The sequence below is a fragment of the Lissotriton helveticus genome, chromosome 8 (genome assembly GCF_964261635.1).
Source record: "Lissotriton helveticus chromosome 8, aLisHel1.1, whole genome shotgun sequence".
Lineage (NCBI taxonomy): Eukaryota > Metazoa > Chordata > Amphibia > Caudata > Salamandridae > Lissotriton > Lissotriton helveticus.
In genome coordinates this window covers 1,325,773,855-1,325,789,962 of record NC_136069.1, presented here as the reverse complement: position 1 = coordinate 1,325,789,962, position 16,108 = coordinate 1,325,773,855, and the positions used below count along the sequence as shown (strand labels likewise).

The window sequence follows — 16,108 nt, the reverse complement described above, 5'->3', positions numbered from 1 at the left end:
TGCCCTTTAAGGCAGCCTTCACCATCAGTGTATAATGCAATGTCACTACAGACAAGACAGTAAAGCCTTTTTTCTATCTGTGTACTTCATTATAGGTCTGGGTCAATATGCAACTCTGCAGAGTCCCTTCTAAATAAGGCTATCTGTGCGCAGTTCCTGGGCTGCGCACAATAGGAGTCTCCTGTGTGCAGCACTCACATATGGGCACATGCTTGTCCACATATGTTCACGTTTGACCAGCCAAGTGCTTCTTACCTTTGCTGCATTGCAGCAGCCTTATCTTAAAATGCGGACACTGGCAGTAAACATACGCAGTTCATTTTACTCTGAGTTTACTGTAGGCGAGTCACAGGTTATGAGGCTCCCCTACAGTAAAAGGTAAAAACAGGTGATCATGAAGCTATAAATTCAGGCAGATTAGATGGGCAGAACCACCTTCTCACAGGCAACCTTTCAACTGTGCCTGCTCCAGGATCATGATGTCTCCTTCAGTCATCTGCTCAGAACTACTGCACACCTCTGCTGGGGACCAGGAGAAAGGTCCTCACTTGTAGTCATCATTAGAGTGAGTCTGACCTTCTCTAGAGTGAAGAAAGCCTTTGTACACTCTGTAGTTGCCTGCAGAGGGTGTAGGATTACCTTAACTTCAAATGATCTATTTAGTGGGACAGCTAGATAAGACAACCCGTATTTCAGAACTTTTGGAGTTATGGTTCTAAATCAGTTAATTTCACAAGTATTAGCTGTTGAAACAATGACCACAGGGCCTGCAGTTTTCCTTGCTTTGTTTCTCCTATTGGTGGGAGCGACTATTCCCATTGGTTCTTTACAACCAGAATTTCTGCTACCAGTGGAGTTTGAAGTAGAGACTTTCTCCAAACCTCTGTAACATTAAATGAGTATCCCTGTATGTTGGCACCTAGACCTGCTACAGTTCCCTGATATTAGCTTAGTGGTGCCTGTCCCCTGATACCAGCTTAGTGGAAACTAGACTAGGAGAATTTCAGCATATTGTTCAGTGACCTCGGGTACAAGACACCATGTAGGTACCTCGAGTAGAGATGTCTGTTTCTTTTAAGGATCATAATGGCACTTCAGTTTTTTGGACAGAAGTCCGCAGAATGCTCTGAGGGCCCAGAAGGGTTTCAGGGCAGGTGCATGGAAAGGCAATTATAATTGGTTCATGTTAGAAACGGGACCTCTGGCCGGCCAAGGCTCGCGCCAAGGTCAGTCAGGGATCACCATTTCTAAGGTCAGGGCAAGGGAGTCACACACCAAGACAACCCCCGCTCACCCTCTAGGTAACGTGACGCGAGCAGCAAGGCTAATCTCGGAGGCGATGTGTAAAGCATTTGCGCGCGCACCCCAGCAACAACAACCAAAGGCCCACCACAAAGGAAACTCCACACAAGGTTACATCAAAAATAGCCTTTGTATTATAATAATAAAAACACATTAGATAACACACACACTTTACAATGTGCCAACAGGCACGGGCAAGATTTACAAGGGATTATGTACAGAACAGGGCCACCTGGACCACTGTCAGGGGTATGCACTTTTTAGAAATAACACTTGTAGGTATAACACTTTAGCACATAAACATAATGAATGTAGCACACAACATAGTTATATGTAGCATACAACCAGTAACTACTGGTAAAGGGAAAATACCTCCTACGCCACCCTAAACACTGTAGGGAAATCACGCAGGGAACTAGGACCTTATCATCGGGACCTATGGAAGGAAAACCTATCACCTAAGCAAGTCACATTTAGCAAAGGGAAGGAAACCTAAAATAATCACCTAGGCAAGTAACATTTAGCAAAGGCAATAAAACATCAACATTCCTCTAAGCAGGTCACTTTTAGCGAAGGGGAATAAAAGCACAAGGCATTACCTAAGCAGGTCACTTTTAGCAAAGGTAATGACACAAACAATCCTCTAAGCAGGTCACTTTTAGCAAAGGGGAATAAAAACATAAAGAATCACCCTAAGCAGGTCACTTTTAGCAAAGGTAATAACATAGACAATTGCACATGAAACATTAAAACACATTCAGAGGTGCAGGTAGAATATTTGCGCAGAAATCAAATAAGCAGGAATCATAAATTGCGCAGGGTGCACATGGCACAGCACTAGAATTGTCCCCCAGGCCAACTGGCCTCGAAAGGGCTGGAATGCCCTGAGTCTCAATGTCAGGGGAGGCTGCGCAGGCAGCACAGAACAAAGCCTAAACGTAGCAACTGTCCACTAAGTGCTGGACAGTTGAAAATAAGAGATGGCCAACGTTGGAGCCTCGTGGGCTCAAGAACACAGGACTGGCGCCCAAGAGCCTCTCTGGGGCTCTAAAACAAAGGTCGGTGCTGTGAGCCTTCTCAGGCTCTGTAGAACAAATGCCCCCTCGAGCTTCTCTGAGCTCGCAAAACCAAAATTGGACACTGAGCCTCTCGGGGCTCTACAGCACAGGAAAGGGCCCTCGAGCCTCTCTAGGCTTATAAATGAGAAATGGCACCCTGAGCCTCTCGGGCTCTAAATACTGAAATGCCCCTTTCGTTGGAGTCCCCCCGGGGGACTCAGGAATGAGCAAAAAAAATGCCCCAAGAGCCTCAACCGGCTCTACACAATGGAGGGGAGGGGCGGGCACCGACAATGTGCCCCGACGCCCTCCTCCCCGATTCTGACTGCGGGCCCCACTCACCGGGTTTCTGGCTCCGGGCTGCGCTGGAGTCTCTCGGTTCTGCTGCCACTCCGGGGCTCTCCTTTCAGTCGGGAGCCTCGAGAAGACGCGCCGGCCGCTTCCTGCTTCTTTGGCCTGGCCCGTCAGGCTACAATCCGCCTGACTTCCTCTGAGGCCGCCAATGGCAGCGCGGCCCTGGGGATGCGGAGGCGGGACTTCCGGGTCGCTCTAGGCAGCGGCCCGGCAACGGCTTCGATGTCCCTGGGCTGCGGCGGTGAACACGGGCAATGCCGGGTGGGCACCGGCCTCCAACTAAATTAAGAAGCGAGGTGGGCACTCGCAAATTCAAATAAAGGGGCACAGCCCAAAAAGGGCAATAACAACAGCCACAGGTGCGGCGTGGGCAGCCGCGAACCGGCGGCAACACGCAGGGCGGCCCCTGCTTTCCCCACGTAAAATGCGGGGCGGGAAAGCGCGATCGGCAAACGAACAGGCAAATGCCGGGTGGGCACCGGCCTCCAGCAGACCACGCGCTCCCAAGCGCCAGGGGCATCAATAAAGCGCTCTCAGCGCTAGGAACAGGGTCACAGCGCTCCCAAGCGCTACAAGGGGAAAGTAAAGCGCTCCCAAGCGCTACAAGCAAAAGAAAAGCGCTCTCAAGCGCTAGGGGGCACTCAGTTCAGCAACGAAGTCCTTGTAGGCAGGCAGGGGGGCAAGGCTGGACCCAGAGCCAGCACACTGGGTCTCCAGGCAGGGAGACACCCAAAGTGGCAGTCCTCTGGCCCAGCGGCAGCAGCAGCCCCCTCAGGATCCAAAGTAGAACAATTTCTGTGGGGACACAGCCCCATTTTTATACAGCGAAATCCTTTGTTTCCAGGGTGCAGGGTGGGGGAAAACCAGTTGCAGCTGGCTTGGGAGTACCCTTGATGGCCCAACCACCCCTTTCATTCACTGGGGAGGCTTGGGTCGTTAGACAAACCACAGGGGGGCGGAGCCAGCATTGTGTGGGGAAAACCCAGCCCATCCAGGACCCAGGTGCACTCCTCCCACACATCACTCATGCTGATCTCACACTCACCACCGGGCAGACCCATCCAGACTTCCTTGAGCCTGGCATGCCAGCCAGCTCCAGCCAATCACCCTCCAGCACCCTCACTGCACACATACATCAATGTCCAGAAGTAGCACTTCCCTTCTAGACACATACATGCCGCATACACCATCTTGCAGCATTCACTCTCACGAGTTCATACATACTAAACTCGAGACTGCACTCCCCACACATCAGGAACTAACATGGACACACCCATTCCCCATGCATTCCTACGGGAGGGCAGGCCAGCCATACTACACGCATGCACTTTACTCTGGGACACAGGGAAAAAGTGCGCCAAGACCCAAAAATCACTACACAGGGTCACAAATAAAGGCAAAAAGATTAGGGGTGAACCTGCCCTAAGGCCCAAGTCCAACAGTTCATCAGTTCCTGAAACGAAATCTTTGCAGGTCAAAGACTCAACTGTTACATCCTCTTGGAAATGTAGTATTAAAAACTGTTTTGCTCTGAAGTGTATCCTTATCAGAAGGAGGTGTAGTGCCAATGTTTGGTTATGTGATCCTTAGCAAGAACCAGTTGTTTGTCTTCGTTCTACTATCGATTTGAAGGTTCAGCTTCACCAATATAATTAATTAAATAACAATGGCCGTAAGTGTTCATGTTAAGATTTGTATAGCGCTTCATACTAGTTTTTGCAATCATAACTGTATGTGCATAGGTGTTAAATCCCTCACGTTTTCCTTGTAAGATTCTACTTTTCATTTATAAAGTACTGACTGGGATAGTAACGCTATCGACTGGCATTACGTTGTTGCCTATATTTTGCCTATATTTTGAGTGTCTAAGCCTACTTAACCTCCATATCAGAGGTGAACTTGACTGCTCACCTGTGATACATTCTGAGAGTCAAGTGCTAAAGCGGAGTACTTGGTCCTTTAGTTTGGGTTTAACACTGCTGTAGCCCCAGGACACCACTTGTAAACGGCTTCACTTGCCCCAGTCATAGTACAGTAACCCCTGAGTGCCTTAGGGGCTAAGTAAAAGGTTCTTACAGTTATGCTCTGAATTATTTTCTGAGTCATAGTGGCAGATACTCTGTTCAACGTAACAGCATTTATATAGCTGTGTTTGAAACACCTAATCCTTCAAATAGACTTTATTGGTCCCTGTAATTCTTGAAGTATAAGAGATGTAATATTGTTCCAGCTAGAGTGAATCAAAAAGATGAACGCACTGAAACAGAAATCAGGTTAACCATTTGGCTCCCTATACACTTCAGAGATATTTTACAGATATACAGGAGATGAATGGAGAGCTGACAGTCAGCTGTTGTACTAGGTCTTTATGAGAGCTGCTCTGGGCAGTGTTGAGCTATACATAAGATAGGTATTCCATAAGGGAAGGTGGTTATCATTGGGGGAGACTCAGGGAGATGCTTGCCTTAAGTTGTGTGAGGGACGACTACCCTACCAACCTACTAGGCTCGTGGTCAGCAGGGAAGCAGGGATTCTGATCCAATGTCTTTCCAGGCTAAACCATGCTGAAACATGGAAGACGACACATAAGACACCCTAATCCATTTTCCTGGATTAATGGGCTGCATGTCACAGGGGGAGGGGAAATAAATACCAAAGGGAAGGGAAGCCAAAAGAGAAGCAAAAACACAAGGATTGAGCCTTCTGAAGATGGCTTGCAGGAGGCTTTGGACAAGGTGTGGATGTTGGGGAGAGAAAGTTGGCAAGATCATGTGACGAGGAAGTGCAAAGGCACCAAAACCAGCAGAAACTGTACTTCCCTCACTTGTGGGAGAAATTCATCAATCTAATACAAATCACACAAAGTAACTTTACTCATCAATACTTGTTTTTACATATTTGTCAAACAGAAGAACACATTCCAAGACTGAAGTCACTTCAGAGCCGGTCTTAGCCGGTTGAGCTTTCCAGAGCCAGAAACTACAGTGAGGGAGAAAATAATAGGAGTCCTGGTCAAGATATTCCTCCCATGCCTCTTGAAAATGTATTCCTTTAACAACCTATTTATCAGTAAAACATCATACATTGATTACAAAACAGATATATCATAACTCTTAATTAACTCATCAACAATGTATATAAAATCAGGATTACAGTGGGGAGATCCAAACTAATTATGCTTTTAGTTGTTAATGTATCTCATGGCATTAACGTTCCCAAGCGCTTACTATGCAGTTGGGAATAATTGTAATGCAGCGGCATTTCAGGCTTTCATCTAGTCACTCCTACTACCATTTACACCACTGCACTCAGACATGGAGGAATTGCTACATGAAATGCAATCAAGGTTTTACAGTTTTTAAATGTGGAATTCCAGTGGAATTCCCTTCCTATGTACCTCCGTCTTACTGATAATTGCCTCCAATTCAGAAAGAAATCGAAAAGATGTTGTTCTCAGGATAATATCCCTCAGCAGTTTTAAGATGGCCTTTTGAGGAGTTTTTTCCAGCTTAGATGAGTGGGAGTGTTACACCGCCATGATATCCCCTAGGGGATGAGCGATGCACTTTATAAATACCCTAAATAAATAAATAATACAATTAACGTAATCTTGTATTTGTTATTCTTGTATGTCCCACTTTGAAATTCATACTGGTGGATACTGATAGATCACTGAAACAATTCAGACTGTAACCAGTTGCAACTCTAGGAATATGTGAAGGTTTTCCTACAGCTTTCCTATGCTGTTCACAGGGAGAGACTTGGGCACTAAGGGGTTGGCATGGAGATAGGAAGATGTCTTTCTTGGAAGCTTTCATCATGTTGGATTTCATATTCAAAGATCTCGGAGATATTGCCTCCTTCGTACAGTGTATTTCTTTGTAATTTCCTTCTTTACAAAGAAATACACCATTCGGTTGAGAAAATGGGGTTAGGACACCTCAGGGACATTTGGTTATAGTTTGGTGGCACCTTCCAATGAAAACCTACTTGAACTCCTTAAGAATCCATTCGGAATCCATCTTTCCTCAGAATAAAATCAAAAGAGAAGAGTGTGGCTTCCCTAATGTTGAGCCGAGACTGAATGATTCCTTTTAAGAAATGTGAAAGGTAGTTCCTTGAACAGTAATACAGGACCATTTAGTTCTTTGCGTGCTCCGTACAGTAAGTTTCTTTGCCTCGTTAAGCACTTGTACCCAGGAATTGCTTCAAAGACATACAATAAATATTTGCCTTAAAAGTTCCATCATGCTGGGCAAACAGATCATATTTTCTAGTTGGAGAAGACAAAGAAGACCGCAGAACACCCTGCCTTCCAGGCCACAACCTCATCAGACTAAAGAATCAACTATTCTACTAGGTATTTATTCAACTTAAAAAAAATATCTCTGACCATGGCATAGAATTAGAATCAAAGGTATCCAAATACGAGCTCTCACTCAGTATTGGTTGACTAACCTGAACTGAGCTTCAAAAACTCCATAAAAAAACACTGAGTGAATGAAGGTCCATCTTGAATCGTAAGGCCCTTTCATCAAACGTCAGCCATGAGAACCCCTTTGGTCCCACCCACTGAAGGCTTGTGCACAGCAGATTAGAGATCGTGCTTCCCTTCTCACATAGAGTATCTAGGTCCGTGTTATTCAAAGTACGACCCGGGGGCCGCTCTTGACCTTTCATGCGGCCCCCCTGGTGAACAGCAGCACAAGCTCATGTTTGGCTGTTGAGCTCTAATATTCAGAAAAACATGTTAAATAAACTGGCAAGCATTTACTAGCTGGCAAATACATGTTTGCCTATTCATTTAACCCTTTTTTAGACCTCCTTACACAATCCCTGACTCACCCAGAACCCCTAACACCAAACTGTTGGCATTAGTGCGGCCACCAGACACACCACAGACTGTACTTTTTGGCCACTGGGCAAATGTTTGCGAGTACCCATGCTCTAGGTTTTTGCCTCTGGATGGATTTCTGATCTGTTATGTTTCTAAAAGTGAATGCAAAAAATGTCACCTGGTTAAAACCCCAACTCTAGTCAAAGCATTTGCTGGTCACCCTATTTAAGGACATAGATTTTTGTTGGATCTTTGTGAAGACATGTAATGCCTCATTCTGTATACCATGGTATTTGTAAAACCTGGTGTAAACATGTTTTTGTGCCAGTTTTACAATCAATGGTTTTGCTCAACTTGCAGACAGTAGACTTTCCCCAGGTGTATGCACTTTCAATTTTCTCTAGCTCGAGCCTGGAGTATATTTCGAGCCCTAGGGAGTGCTAATGAATGGAAGTACCCTGCGCAAAAATGGTTGCAGTTTGTTTTCATACATTGTTGTGAATTGTACACTAGGGGAGAGGATGTAGCTTTACGGCTAGCGCAGTCGATCTCGAAGCTGGGGAACCGGATTCGAGTCTTGGCATCAACACTCAACATTCTGTGATTCTGGGCAAATCACTTAATCTCCTCGTGCCTAAAAAACAAAAACATGTATGTGTCCATCTGTAACGAAACTGGTGCTCATGTAAAGCGCTCTGATACCTGATATCTTCGGGTCTAGTTTGGGCTATGTAAAACTCTCTAAAAAATCGATGTTGGAATTGGGAAAAAAAGTTAGACTACCTTGCGAAAATTGTATTTTACCAGGCTGTTTTGTGCATCCAATTGCAATATGGCACTATGAATGAGGTCATTAGCTGTTTCGTCACGTTGTTTTTGACGTTCTATGGAGTAATATTGAGTGCCTTTTACATTTCAGTTTCATTTTATATTATTCCTCGTTATATATTGTTCTAAGCAATATGAGAGCTCAGCCAAAGTTCTCCTCAACAAAGTGGCCACCTATCTTCTAAGCCTACCAGCCGGATTCCCCTCAGTATTTATGGTCCTGGTTCACAAAGGTTATTTTCCATGCATAAGTGTATTTTACACATGTACATTTAGGAGATTGTACCCCCAGCTCATATGAGGACATTTTTTGACTTGAGTTCTATGAAAATATTTGAAACAGCTGTTTTGATGCCAGCATGTAAATAAACTCAGGAGACTTTTTATTCACACTTTGAAAAATAACATTTATATTTGTACTCATACCTTGATTTGACTTCCCAAATGTCTAGGCGGTCATAGTGCAGTAAATCTGTGTATCTGCCATTGAGGTGCCATGCACACCTTTGCTGTGCATGGTACGTTAAGTGAGTGTGTAAACACGCACATGAGGGAGTTTTCTGCTACCCTCAAGTAGGGTTACTCTCGGCAGCGGCAACGGACAGCTTGCAGTTGTGCCATTGTTGGAGTACTTTACTCCAGTCAGTGCTAGTGTATGCGCTACTTTACTGTGTGTATGCATTGTATACTTAAAATACTCTTGTCTCCATAGATTCCAAAAGAAGCGCCATGGGCAGCCCCACATGCAGAGGAGTGGGACAAGATGACGATGAAAGAGCTGATTGACAAACTCTGCTGGACTGAGTAAGAACTGCTTGTAATTTTTAATTTCTTCACAGTGTAAAGCCTCTGGGCAGGATAAAGGATAGACCTGAATGAGGTTACTAACAGTTCGTTTTTATATTTCTTATGTATTTAACATGTCTGAATTGTTTTCTTGAGTGTGGACAGGACCAATTCAAACCTAGCAGTGCAAAGTGAAAGTCCAACTGATACCCAGCAGGGCTTCTAAGTATTCTAATTTCTCCTGTGACATTTCCATACTTCAGGTGTGCTTCAAACCACGTTTTTTCTTGGATCCATACTGTGATTTGTACTCTCAGATTCCATGCATCTTTCCTCATCAGTTTCCTGCTGCTGCCCACTGTTGTTGGTTGTCACCACTTCATTTAATTCACCTTCACACCTACACACATGGGTTCTCCAACGTTTCATGTGTTGTATCTCTGTTGCATTTTGCTTTTTCTTCAAAGCGAGGTATCCTCATGTCACCAGAGTGTCTCCCCTTTATCTACTGCTGCTGTCACTCCCTGAAATACAGAGTATTAATTAATTTTTTTCATCAGTGCTCAAGAGATAGTTTTGACAAATGGTCAGCTTCAATGATAAGTTACTGTAGTAATATGTCAGGATGCAGGAGTCTGGGTCTGCCAGAGGTGCACTCTGCATGCTCTATTTTCATCCCTGAAGCAAGTGCATACTATCAGTATGGAATCCCAGACTGAAGTTCTCATGTTGTAGTAGTGCAAACAAATAATCTATCCAGTTATTTTTTCCCCCACTGAATTCGGGTACCTGTTTTTTCCATTACACATGCCAGAATGTGAAGTAGCCCAGCTTTGGATTTGAACAAGCCTCTTCCATTAGAAATAGAACAATTCGGGATTAATCAATCTCTACACCAGTGTATAAATGCAATCTATATTATTTCTACAATCCAGAGTAAATCTTTGTGGGTACTAACATTTGGCAGCAGTATTGCTCGTGGATAAATATCATTCCTGTAGACTTCTTATCTTATGAATACCCCTTCCAGCCTTCAGACTGGTCTGGAAAACCTTTTTTCTCTACAGTGAGTTTTCAGCTCTACTGGGCGGCTCCATTCTCTTACGACTTTGACTCCGCTTCCAGAAGTGAGGTCGCTGAAGTATATTAGGTGACCATCAGTTCACTGTTGTCACTTCCTGATTTTTTTCCACTCCTCATTGAGGCATGTGGAGAGGAATCAGTAGAGCCAGAACCGCTACAAATGCAGCATCCAATATGTTTGTATACTTTAGGATCTCATTACTCATGGCACTAGCTAATGGTGGAGGAAGGAAGGTAGCGAGAAATCTTTAGGAAGAATGTGTATCCATCAAAAATATAGTAACCAAAGATAAGGAATATTTTCTTCTGATTCAAACTTAATCCCACAGATTCATCACCTAATTGATGAGTCTTACAGTAGTATCACTCTGACAGTAGTACCATCACTGAAGGAGGGTCATGGGAAGTGCCCCATCTGTAATTGTCCGGGCCCCCTTGACTGCCTCAGCCAAAGACAGCACTACACTACAAAAATAGGCACCTCCCTGTCGGCCTGGGAACAGCAATGTTTTTTCTTATACATTTCACTTTTGACTTTGTCTTGCAGTCCCTAAGAGTATTTGCTTTCCCCAGGATGGCGTGATTCTGTAGTTTTTCATGCAATATGTAGTGCACGGTGTGAAACGAGTCCCTTCTATGTAGCTATGAGTTCAGGTTGTGGTGGGCCACAATTGAGAGATGTGGAGCTCAGGTCAAATGCAGTGCCAATATATCGAAGTGCCTGTTACTAGGTCATAAAGTAGTTCTGCATACTTGCTCTTTGCAATAATTGGCCTCTATAATGGCACAGGGAGCAATGGTCAGGTGTAGCAATTGTAATTATGATGATGTGCGAAAGTTCGAGAAGGAGGTACACAGCTGTCAAAATATTGCCAGAATGAAAAGTTAAAGAAAGGAGATCCAAGGCAGTATGTGCAAGAGAGAGTGAAAAGAGGATGCTGAAGAGGATGCTGAAGAGGTGTGAGATAGGCAGATTGAGTGTTTTCGAAAGATATGAGGCGAAAAAGCGAGCGGTCTGCAGAAAACTGAAGTGATTGAGACACACCCAAGACCTTACAACTTCTACCGAGCACAGCAATGTTTAATTATATATATATATATATATATATATATATATATATATATATAATATATATATATATATATATATATATATATATATATATATATATATATATATATATATATATACAACTAACTCCGGAAAATCACCTTGCTTCTGCCAGAAAACGACACCGCAGTGAAAGGCTTCAGTGTATCCTTTTATTCATCAAATACGGGCTATGATCCTTTTCGGCAGGGTCCCCTGCCTTGATCACATACAGAGCCAAAATACATTATTAGTTTTGAGTGCACAGTTAACATCACGTGGTAAAATTGAAATAGACAACATACTTCAAAACCATGAAAAAGTCGAATCTCCATGGACTCATATAATCAGGTCAGTTAGTTTTTACATTTACATTTTTATATGTTTCGTGTTTTGCAATTTTTCTTTTCGTTTTGTTGTCTTCCATATATACACACACACACAAGCGCAAATATATATTGAGGTAGCTACTCTGTAGTTATAGTCACGGTTTCCAGGAATTCCTTAGATTTGTACCCCATAATAACTGTGCACCTATTTGACGAATCTTCCCAAATCTTTCCAGAACTATTACTCATTGTACATTGGCAGATGATGGAAAGTTTTGCAACGTTTGGTCATGGGGTGCAAAGAAAAAAGGGGGGCCCCAAAACTGATTAGGACCCCAATGCATTTTACATAGACTTTTTTTTATTAGATGTAGCGTCAAAACAGCAGTTCAGATTTGAATGAAATTTCAAAGGTATGTATAGTAGATGACCCTTTTCACATGGCAACGAAATTGCTTTAGTGTTTGTCAAGTAATGAAGCAAAACAACTTAGTGCTATCTGCTGTTGCAGTAATACCGCTGTACTACCACAGTACACAGTGATGACATCACAAAATATAATTGGCTTCTGGCAAGCAGTCCACAGATGAAAGGTAGCCATGTTGGATTAGCAAGAGATGTTTGGCTGTGTGCTGTATATTTGAATAAAAAATGGAGAGGGAGAGGTTATAAATGTACTCTAAGTAGACTTCAGAAAGCCCACACAAGGTAGTATTGGTAGGTATATGCCATTTAATATGTGTATATTTTTTTAAATAACTTTTACAGTCTACCGTGGTAGTATTGTGGTAGTGTTGAAACTAGGTCAGGGACAATCGATATTTGCCCGGCGGTATCGCCTCTTTAACCCACGAAATATTAATCAATGAAGAGGCAGGCGCTGGAGACGGGAAGGCAGGAAACAAGGTTTATTCTCTCCGGAGGAGAACACATCAGTTCAGACAGCAGGTATCGTCATGAGGTGCTCTAACCGCATCTCCGAGGCCTGGCCTCTTATACACAGTTAAATGAATTTTATTGCAGGTAACACAGTCTTGTAATGCTTTGAAGTATGAAAGGATATCCTCCGAATCTCCCCTTCAGGCCCGTTCCCACACACATTTACAGTTGAAGTCCCCACCCCGGTCACAACAGGTGATGATTATCGCGCAGCTGGACATTCCGCCGATTCATGGAATGTGGGGGTTTGATCGGATCTCATAGGGTGGGGGCTTTGATCAACTCGGGGGTCCTTTGATGAGGGAAGCTTTCTACTGTACGGGGAGGGGCAATAAACAGTATCGGCAGAGCTAGGTGTCGGCCTGGGAACGAGGGAGACAAACGGGCACACAGAAAAAAGGGGGTTTGTATCAAAAGGGCCTGGGACCATGAAAGGAATGAAGGGAGGTGTCGCGCTGGGAACAGGATGGGGTTCTGAAGCAGAGCTGCGCTGAAGGGGGGTTTATGACCCAAGGCATGTGCGAGCGGGGGTTGTCAGCGTGCGGGCTTTTGTGAGGGCGAAGGGCTATGCTGGGGGCCAGTGGCATGCAAAGGGGTGGTTCTGATCGAGGCACCTAAAATGGCGGGTGCGCACGACAAAAGTGTGGCATCAGGGGAAAAGGCAAGATGGCGCAGATAATGTTTACCAAACCGTACTAATTTTCCACAGTCCTCCCTTTAACATATCCAAGACATCTTGCTGGCCTATTTCCTATTCATGTCTACTGTGGTGGTCATAAGAAAAAGCAGTAGGAACCCAGGTGAAGGGGTCATAAACATTACATTTAAGATCTCTCGTCTTAGGAGGCGGGTCTATCGATAAACTTGTTGTGCAGGAAAGTCATAGTAATGCAATATCGGATTCTGTAGTGAGAGCATTGAGTACATTTCATAGCTACTTATAGTCGTTCGGAATGTAAAGTGATAGGTCATTACATATGCAAGTTCTGTTCATATTTAGTTGGAGCATAATCAATACAATGGTGGCTGGGAGAGAAATGAGACATAGTAGAAACGATAATTAAGGGTGTCAATGTTCGAAGTTAGTGAGTTTTCAGCATTCTTTGTCGTTTTCTGTTGGCACTGTGGAGCACCGGCGGTGGAGCTATGGGTCCAGCTCTATTCTAGTTCCCGCGTTGCAGGGCACGACCTTTTCCTCGCGTTTCTGGTCAAAAAGGTCCTTTTCGCCCTGTGTCCTTTGAGTTGATTGTCAAAAAGTTCAGATGGAAGAAATATGTGTGTGAGCAGTCCTTAGGGTAGGTTGGAGAAAAAGGGGGATGGAGCAGGGCCAGATTGGGAACAGACTAGGGGGACGGAAAATTTCAGGTAGGCGGGCTCATGACCGAGTTCAGAGAGCGGGGACTTTTCGGCATACGTTGAACATCGAGCAGGGGCATCAGGTCAGCCCTTTCCTCTCATTTTGTCGAAAACAGTGCCTCGTCCTGCAGCTCCTTACTGTCGCGGTCTCGCCTTGGCCAATGTCGCAGATGTTCCATAATCTGTAGTCAGGCCACGTGCTCCCACATCCGGTCCTTCTTTCCTCCGACAGTCGTACCCTTAAATGAGTTTGAAAAGACAGTCTTTAGAGAATTGGCAGAGGAAGGTAATCACATAAGTCTATTTCTCTCCCAGCTTCAGGCAAATGGGAAACGTCCATTATATTGGGGTTCACAACTAACATATAAATGAGTGATGACGGGCTTGCTGGATTTACTATAACTTTCCTTCGCAACTATTTCTTTGGTGTTTGTTGGTCGTGGTACGAGATCTGGTACCTTTTATTGCATTACAGTTACGTCAGTTCTTCTGACGGAGACCCACCTTCCTAATACGAGCCTTACAAAGCTATACCGTTCTCCAGGGCTTTATATTTAAAAAAGGGTGCAGTGCGCTATCACCATGGTCTGATAGGTATCTTTCTGAGGGAAGAACATAGGCTAAACATTTTTCATTCTATCAATGCATCCTGCCTTTCAGCTAAACATTTTACTTTCAACAGGGTTCATTGCAACGATTTCTTCACTTCGGTCTAATCTTAACTTTGTAAACATCATTCTGGTTCCTACATAGCCTCTTACAACCTGACTACTTAATTAAAAAAAAACGGGGTCTTGTGGAAAACAACTAGGGACATAGAAAACTGTGGTAAGGGCGTAAATCGACCCATCTCTTACAACCGGGGGTGAGGGACATTTTTAAAACTCTCGTCTGGGGCAGCTGATACGAAACTGGGGGCGTTCTGGGAAGATGGGGATGTTTCGATCACCTTTACTGTTTGGGTATTGCGGCAATTCGGGACGGGGAAGGTCGCGTTATCTGAGGCATCTTTTTATAACACAGGAGCCGCTGACATGTAGTTCCCTTATTACGGGTCAGATTAGGGAACCTCAGTCGTCTTACCTGTCCTTTCCCTTATGGTCAATTCTCGGTTTCAGCAATTTTTAGCAGAAAGGAGAGGTAGTGACACGGCGTCAGGGTGATTTTATTTAGGATAAATTTTGTGCAAATACTTGCGGTACTTGGAGCCAATTGGGTGGTGCACTAGGGGTGGCGGTTTGCCAATTTAGGTGCTAGTCGTTCGGAAGAGCGAGAGAGAGAGAGAGAGAGAGAGAGAGAGAGAGAGAGAGAGAGAGAGAGAGATGTGCAACAACAGGCTAAATAGTACACGTGCGACATGGGGAGTGGCCGTGTATTTAAGATAGGCTATTCAGCGCATTACACAACATAAGACATTACGGGTCTGTGTTAGAATTTTGAAAGCATGCAGTTTGGGATGGACGAGCATTAGGCCGGGTACAGAGGACATGCATCGAGTAGTCCGCTTCGTGTATCAGACATGGCGAGGCTTCAGATCTTCACCATACCTCGGTCGTGATTCCGATGTGGCCTGTAGGGGGGGAAAAAGAGGGGAGGGGAACAACATTCGAGCATATAAAAAGCACGGGTACGAAAGTCTTTTACTTACCTCATACTCGTCTTATCTCCTCGGGATAGAATCCCTGGGGTTGTGGTTTCTGGAGCCAAGGGGGGGGGGGGCAGTGTGTCCTTATAGGCTGTGAATAGGAAAACGTTAGAGAATCAGAAGCACCTAGCGCGAGGTATCTAGTTGGTAGGTGTATTTAGCTATCGGGGTCCTTAAATCTCTTTCAACGCTGTGATGTTCTAAGGTTTATCAGCTCTTCGGTCAACTCTGTTCCCTAGTACCTTTGAGTGTCGTATCTTTATAATATTCTATCATTTACATCGTTTCACTTTACCCATCCTTTATATTCCATCCTTTACACCGTTTCGCTTTACCCATCCCCAGAAGTCGAGGTCTTTCTCCATGCGCGAGTCCCTGAGTCAGTCACATATTTGACGGCAGAGTATCGTGTCTTAGATTCGATCCTCCATCCGGGGCTGGGCAACCATCTTCTAATAACCTTAAAGAGAGAGCAGAGTAGGGTGCACAAAAAAAAACTCT

General features: G+C 44.4%; 1 protein-coding gene across 1 annotated transcript in view; it reads left to right on the top strand.

Annotated features, from left to right (window-relative positions):
• Window positions 1–16,108, top strand: part of LOC144773342 (amine oxidase [flavin-containing]-like) — a 313,689-nt gene that overhangs the window by 218,427 nt on the left and 79,154 nt on the right. The window contains exon 5 of the mRNA XM_078658307.1: window positions 9,092–9,183. Within this exon, the coding sequence (XP_078514433.1) occupies window positions 9,092–9,183 (92 nt within the window). The remainder of the gene's footprint in view (window positions 1–9,091; window positions 9,184–16,108) is intronic.